The following is an 8186-nucleotide window of genomic DNA, read 5'->3' as shown; positions in this document are numbered from 1 at the left end:
CTTGTCTGTTCTGGATGTTTGTTATCAGGTACGTTAAAACTTTAACCTGCCTGTTACTCTGCATTTGGGTCCTCCCTGAACTGGTTTATGACTCCAGGTACTCCAGCTTCCTCCCACAGTCCAAAGACATGCAGGTTAATTGGTGACTCTAAATTGCCCGTAGGCGTGAATGTGAGTGCGAATGGTTGTTTGTCTCTATGTGTCAGCCCTGTGATAGTCTGGTGACCTGTCCAGGGTGTACCCCACCTCTCGCCCAATGTCAGCTGGGATAGGCTCCAGCCACCCTGCGACCTTTAGCAGGATAAGTGGTTACAGTAGTGAATGAATGACTGTTTTATGGTGTGACAAAGCTGTGGTTAAAGTTTGGTTAGACACAAAAAGCACTTGGTCAGGGAAACGTAATGGTTCGGGTGAAAATGATCACTTAAAACATGGAAGATAAAATCTCGTGGGAGTTTTTTGCAAATCTGGGGATACCATTTTGACATGATGGCCAAAACGCCAAAATTGAGGTTTCAAAACGTCGGTGTACAAACCAGTGGCTACTTCAGTTATTTTCATACAGTCCACTGCTCTTACACAGTGATTTCTGGCATGAAAGTAAAGCACACCAATGGTTAAGTCATTAAAATACCCTGCTTGAAATAACCTAGGGTCATCACTGTTTTCGAAATATCATGGGATTTTAGTATCTTTTAAATTATTTTAATTATGTTTTTTGAAAAATAAAACAATTGCTGTAAGTTGCAAGTCATTGTGTTGCTTTCTTATATTCTTGATACTACGACCAGTAGCATCATTTGGAATAATACTAATACTAATAATATGTTTTTGTATCAGACATGCACGTAAAACACATTAATTACTGTGAGGGGAAAAAAGTTTCAGATTGATATAAAAGGATTTTATCAACACACTGAATAAATGACTTGACCAGTATTTTAGTGGAGGAGATTTTTGGTGAAATCCATCTGGGTGTTTCCACTGTGACTCAACAGAGTTTGAAACGCTGAAGGGAAGTGTTTCCTAATTGAATTATTGCCAATGTTAACGATCTTTGTATTGCAGTGAATACATATCACCTGGATTATGAAAGTAAAGTGCAAAAGAACGCAAATGGTTGTTGCACTCTCTGTATATGTTTATTCTTGTGAGGAAAAACTCGACATCCATATGTTTAATTACCCCGAAGATGATGATATAATCTTTACAATAAGCTGAAAACATGAACATTGGCAAAAGTGACTAAAAGTTTTCACAAGACAATTATTATAAGCTCCATCTTACACAGACTCTAGTTAGGGTCCGGGCAGCTAAGCTGCCAGGACACTATTGTAATCCTAGGTATTCTTCTTCTTTCTTCTTTCTTCTTCCGAGGAAATCATACTTCCCATGGGTGAAAACTCACCAAACTTTGCACAAAGGTCCAGTCTCATGCCAGATATCCTCAGCTGTAAACTCAAGCCAATAGTCCTGATGGTGGCGCTACAGCAAGCGTCTAAAGTTCAAAACTTTGAAAATTCATAACAAATCAACCATACGTGCTACAACTTCACAACTTTCATCAAACTGTAGCCCCAATACTGAAGAAACTTTTGTACATTTAAACCTATTAAAAATTATGAAGTTCATCACTCTGTTTTTTTCAAAAACTGTAAAACTTCTTAAACCTATCTCCTCCCACAATTTTTGCTCAATTGACACCAAACTTGCTACAGAGCATCTTCAGACTGTCCTACAAAAACTATGTTTCTCAGATTTTTGATTTATCAAAAATTGAGCCTACAGTGCATCAAAATGTTTGACTGTAAACGGTACTGTAAACATATACATGCAAATTCTTGCTAAATAAATCTTCAATGTTCATGAAAAAAATGACAAAATTCTAGAGTCATGGTAGATGATGTGTGGCAAATTTCAGAATTTTATCTCAAAAACTGAATTTTTGACAGCATTTTGAATTTTGCTCTAATGTGAACAATTGGAGTCAATGTAAAAATGGCAATTTTAAACATCAGTTTTTCACTTATGGAGCAAATCAATCATTGTTACAAACAAATTACCAACATCTCCATGCTGTCTAGATGCAATATGTGTATTTTCAGATTTTTGTCTTAATAACTGAATTTTTTACAGTGGTTTCAAATCTGCCTTTCCATGCATGGATGGCTGCTTTCCTACACAACAGTGAATGGCTTACTCAATTTGTGAAGCCACTGTTGAGTTGCTACTTGCCAGTTAGCTCAGAGCGGTAGATGACTGTCTTAGGTTCCAGAAGTTGCGGATTCAAGCCTTGACTGGTGCAGAATCCACATTGTAATATAATCATCTTCTTGTGCTCCAGCTTATTGCTTAAACTTGCTTGAGCGTGACTGATCATTGTGCAGCATATTCAAGTCTTTTTTCTGCTAGAAAATCTGCCTTCTCATGCTTGAAAATAAACCAAACTTTGCACAAAGATCCAGTGTCAATACTTCAGTGTGAAACCATCTGAGGCTTCTCACTTTGCACATAGCTCAACTAGTTTAACATCAGTTTTTCACTTATGGAGCAAATCAATCATTGTTACAAACAAATTACCAACATCTCCATGCTGTCTAGATGCAATATGTGTATTTTCAGATTTTTGTTTTCTTAGTCTCAGAGGTTCAGAGTTCAAGCCTCTGCTGATGCAAAAGGCAGATTATGTTGCTAAATTCCTTAATGTCTTCCAATTCTTCTGCTTGTTGCTCAGAATTGCCTAAAAATGCCCGGACCCGACCCATCGCTGCGCAGCAGCTATACTTTAATTTAGATTTGCCCAACTAAGTACTTTTTACGTGTAACCGTTAGCCTTCTGCATAAACTAGTTTCCGTTTAGCTTTATTCTCAGTGTACTATATTTGCCACATTGCCTTTCCTCATCTTTTCTTCCACCTCTAAAAAGAAAGTGTAGCTGAGTTATTTGATGGATTCATCCAGCTTGTTATCTGACACCAAATATTCTCTACACTGTATTTGTGTCTAAAGTGATGAGACACTTAGTTGAACTTTGAATCTGTTGCACATCAGCACTTTGTGGTGATAAATGTAAAAGGTAACCACTGGCATCAAAGCAGGAGGTGCAAAAACTTAAAGTTTACTGATCTGCTTTATTATTCCTCAGATCAACACCTAAACATTTAAGTTAATGATTTGCTTGTGATTGTTCACATGTAATGGCTCATGTTTCTAATTAAGGTTTCATAACAAAGCTAGTTTTGCTGGTTGTGCATTGCAGAACTTTAAGAATTGAACAGTTCAGGGGCGTCGGTGGCTTGGTGGTGGAGCGGGCGCCCCGTGTGCAGAGCTGTTGCTGCGGCGGCCCGGGTTCGGGTCCGGCCTGTGGCCCTTTGCTGCATGTCATCCCTTCTCTCTCTCCCCGTTTCACACTTGGCTGTCCTGTCCATTAAAGGCAAAAAATGCCCAAAAAATATCTTAAAAAAACAACAACAATTAAACAGTTCAGTGGTTGATCAATTGTTTTTTTATTGAGCAAACTTCATTTTGCTGTCATTCACAGCTTTTACATTTTGGATCTTTTTTTTTTTGTTCTTCCAGAGTTTCACAATGGGTAAGACAGAAGACAAATATTCTTCAGCTGTGGCTGCTCCTGAGCCTCAGAGAAAGAGTGTGATGATGCTTGAGGATACCAGCAGGAGGAGGACACTGGAACCAGTGGGTATGGCGCTGTTACACAAGTCCGTCTCACAGCACTGTGTGGCACCAGCACATCCGCCACTAATTGTGCATGTCTTAGCGACAGCATCTACATCACGGGAAGGAAAAAATCTCAGTTTCAACAATAAAAGCCACCAGGCATTTCACACAGCAATATATCAGCTCAGATAGATAAAAAAATTATTTGAAATACTTAATATTAACTGTGGAAGAACAACTCACTGTTCACTTTAGTGATGGCACAACGGTCAGCGGTGGGAGGACAAGTTTGTGGGTTGGTGCAGGTTTCGCCTTGACATATGTGGCATTTCAGTCCAAATGCTATACAAAAACAGAATAGTGTCACAAATGGTTTAAGATACTTCAAATCTAACACTCATTGTTTTATACATTTACCTAAAAAAAGAGACAAATACAGGAAGAAAACACAAAGAAAAATGAGAGAAAGTGCAAATATTAAGTTTTTTCTCACAACAAAAGAAAATTAAAAGCAGAAATTAATATCAACAGCCTGATCAAAATGAAAAAAAAAAAAAATCGATAATTTTTATCATTACACCTTATGGCAATACACATGACATAAATCATAATTGCTACCTGCAGACAGAGTCACAAAGAGGATCAGAGCTCCAAACCACTGCATCGTGAACGAGGAGAAAATCAGACTTTTAATCAGCCGTGTGAGAGGAGAACTGGAGAGAAGATGTGAACTGTTTCTTTTATAGTCCGACCCCTCAGTCCTCTTTCAAAACCTGACAGTTACATTTCTTCACAAAGCCTCCTCCCAAAGTGAGCACAGGTATTTCACTGATTTCTACAACGACATTGGACATTTGACATTTATTTTTGAAACCTATGGGCAAATTATGAAAATTAGTGAAGTTATTTTCTGATTGTGATTCATCTGGTTTCACTCAGTCTGTCAGGAAGCAGAGGTGGTCCTACATTCAAGGTTTCACCTGAAGTAAAAGTTAAAAAAAAAAAAAAAAAAGTCTAAGCAACAAAATGTACTTAAAGTAGCCTATTAGAGTAAAAAGTACTGTTTAGGCGCGGTGGTCCATTTCAAAGAGCTCTAATACTGTAGGGGAGATGAGCCACTTTTCATATTCAGGATCATTACATCAAGGCTATTATAGTTTTGTTGCTAACTAATATATGTGCATATATTTCAGGATGTTGTGCATCCCTACAAACAAACAGAATGAGTGTAAACATAACTGTTCTGAAAATATAGCATGTCCAAAAAAAGTGGTCTCGTGGCTCAACTTACCCCGTGTCTGGGGTAAGTTGAGCCATCTCCCTCCTTCCCTCCCCCCGCCCTCCCTCCTACCCCCCTTCCCCCCACCTCACCTTCTCTCCTCTTCCTCTCTCCCTCCTTCCCTGGGTTAAGATATTCCAGTTATACATGTCTGTACTGAATTAAATAAGACGCTTCTTCAAATCCATGTGTATTTTTATTTATAATACACAATTCAACAGGTACAAATCTTTTTTTTTTTTAAATTATTTTTGCACATGACAACTTCAAAACATTTTAACATAGGCCTGAGAATGCCTTAAAGTACGCTTAGCAAGAGAACCATCATCATCATCATCCTTCCTCTATATGTCCTCCTTCATCCTCTCTAAACTCCTCCCTCCATCTTACTCTCGTTCCATCCACCCCCCTCCCTCCTTCCATCCATATCCCACCTGCCCCTTTACTCAATATCCCACCTGTCCAGGTTGCAGGGGAATACAAACTGCTGGGACTCTGAGGTTTGGGGAGTTTTGCGATTACATCGCTTCTTGGGAAGAATCCCTCATCTTTCTCCTTGAAAGTAAAGCTTGGTTTACCATATCCAGCTTTGCCTCTTCTCAGAAACTTACCCCTGTTCAAATTGCTCAACTTACCCCATAGCTACCATATTGACTTTATTAGCCCCCACAGCTAAAATGGTGCACTTTCATGCTAGCTGTACTACCTCATTTTGTAGTTAATAGATACCACAATTGATATATAAGACAAATTAAAAATTATTTATTTTGGTCTAAACACAATCCCCATGAAATTTATGACAGACTAAATTCACTTTCATGAGTGAAAAATGCTTTTTTGGACATAAATCTCTAACCACTCAACCCTGTGGTCCTTCACAGACTCCATAAAATGATACCTTCCTCCTAAATATTTGGTCACATGCTCAATTTTATTTACGGTTTCCTAGCAACAAGGGGTGGCTCAACTTACCCTTTGGCTCAACTTACCCTTTGGCTCAACTTACCCCAGTCTCCCCTAACATTTATTGGAATGTTATATAATATAATTTGGTACATAAACAGCGTTTACATGTAACTTCTTTACATACTGTTGGATAGTTCAGCCTGTAGCACAGTATGTTTGATAAATTGTGTTTGGTTTGAAAAATCTTAATTTGTAAAGTAACTAGAAACTTAAAGTCAAGCTATGCCGGATTTTCATTAAAAAAAACAATGCATAGACTCAGACAGAGGAAATCTACTCAATTATCACTGTCGACCCACTAGAAGTGTGTGCTGGTGTATTTTTCTGTCCTCTGCCTGTTTTTTATTTTATTGTATTTTATTAGTTGAGGTCAGGGCTTCATAAAAAGGTAGCAGCCAGACAATAAGGCAGAATTTATACTCTTGCGTTGTATCAATGGCGTAGTTACGGCATAGGCTCTATGTCGACATGGAGCCTATGCCGTAGCCTGACATGCCCCTCCCCAGAAATGTAACTACACGTCATGGCGATACAGCTGTCTATGTTTGCAAACTGAAACCATTTCCCTCAGTGGAAACAAGCTATTATTGACTTTAATTTCAGAGATAAGAAACAATAAATTGTGAAGACAATAAAGCCTCCACAAAAATAGCATTTTAAGTCTTGTGTGTGATTTATCCTGGCTTCATATTCAGAGGAAATCTCTGCTTGTCGCTAGGCTAATTCATACAATGTAAAATGCCATAGGCTTGTGCTAATAACGTTAGCATGTCATAGGCCTTTTTGTTTGGAAAACATGTTTAGTATAAGACAGTTGTTTTGTCCTTGTGAGTTGTAACAGAGCCAAATTATGTACAATTACCTTTGTTAAATGTTGCTGTTGTTCCTGATTTTAGCCTATATGGCCTACTTTACATTACATGGTTCAAGTGACCCAATTCCGATTTTTTCCTCTCAAGTGGCACAGGTCGGATCTGTAACATGAACGTGTAAACAGGAAAATAAATGCATGATATCGGATATTGTCAGATCAGATTCAGGCCTCCTTCATATGTGGAAATATATCGGATATGAATCAGATATTAGGTCTGTAATCTAAACAGACAGATCGGATATTTCCTGGCAATCCACGTCGTACGTCATGAATAATGCAACGACAGCGCATTTTGATGACGTGCTCATGAGCGAGGGAAAGGAAGGAAAGCCGAATAATCGCACGTCAATCAAAAACTATGAACCAAGAAAAGCACAATCTATCCCAAGTGAGACAAACTGCTTGATCCCCGTCTCCAGTGTACCAGCAGAGAACCTGCAGAACCGAATCAGCGACAAAACACACCGGGCTACACAGCCTCTCTACCTGAGCAGCTGAAGCTGCAGCTCGCACCCCCGACACACAGACACATATACGATGCTTCTGCTTGCCAGCCAAATGTGTGCGCAACTGTGAAATAAATATGTGAGGTGTTCTTTCTTTCTTTCTTTCTTTCTGTCAGCGACATACCCTCCTAACACAGGACGGGTTGTTTTTATTGACTGAGTTGATTATTAAGCCATAGTGATGCGCGGATCGGCTCTGATAGCACCCGAATCAGCACGTATGCATCAATCATCCAGCCGCACCCGTCTGCAGCTGCACGGACATTTCCACCGCTCTGTGTAAGTTACCTTTTAAATTATGTGGAGCAGCGCCAGCTTTCCAGGTGATTTATTCTTTAACGATTAACTTCAAATATTTAAAGTTAGTCCTTAAAATTAACTCATACAAGGAAGCTCTCTCCCTGGCCAGGACCCGTTATTATTCCACTCTGATCGGGTCTCAACAAAACCATCCCAGAGCATTGTTCTCTACCATCAACAAACTACTCTCCCCCCGCACTGCCCTCCACCCCTCTGCTAACTCTGATCTCTGCTCCAAGTTTCATGACTTTTTTCAGGCCAAGGTTGACTCTATCCACCAGCAGCTTCTAGCTCCACCCTCCTCCCCTCTGGTGTCTTTGTCACAAGAGGCTGCTCTCCCTGCCACATGTCCCTCCCTTTCTTCTTTCACCCCAGTTGACGCTACTCTGATCACTGAGCTAGTTACCAAAGCCAAGGACTCCACCTGCTCCCTTGACCCCATGCCCACTGCTCTGGTCAAGGCCTGCCTACCTTCTGTCTGCTCATGCATTGTGGACATTGTCAATGCATCCCTTCAATCTGGTTCTGTTCCAATCAGTCTTAAAACCGCCTCTGTCACTCCCATCCTTAAAAAGGTGGGTTT

The 8186-nt window shown here is 39.7% G+C and overlaps 1 protein-coding gene across 1 annotated transcript; it reads right to left on the bottom strand.

The window, feature by feature from the left end:
- Window positions 1-3487: 3487 nt before the first annotated feature.
- Window positions 3488-4448, bottom strand: LOC126394326 (lymphocyte antigen 6D-like). The gene is made up of 3 exons (XM_050051079.1): window positions 4297-4448; window positions 3922-4020; window positions 3488-3787 (listed from the first exon to the last, which is right to left on the bottom strand). The coding sequence occupies exons 1-3, from the start codon at window positions 4340-4342 to the stop codon at window positions 3639-3641; spliced, it is 294 nt and encodes a 97-aa protein (XP_049907036.1). The 5' UTR covers window positions 4343-4448; the 3' UTR covers window positions 3488-3638.
- Window positions 4449-8186: the final 3738 nt, after the last annotated feature.

This window comes from Epinephelus moara, chromosome 8 (assembly GCF_006386435.1).
Source record: "Epinephelus moara isolate mb chromosome 8, YSFRI_EMoa_1.0, whole genome shotgun sequence".
In the NCBI taxonomy this organism is placed as follows: Eukaryota; Metazoa; Chordata; class Actinopteri; order Perciformes; family Serranidae; genus Epinephelus; species Epinephelus moara.
Note: the sequence above shows the minus strand (reverse complement) of the source record. Positions and strands in the feature narration are given on the sequence as shown.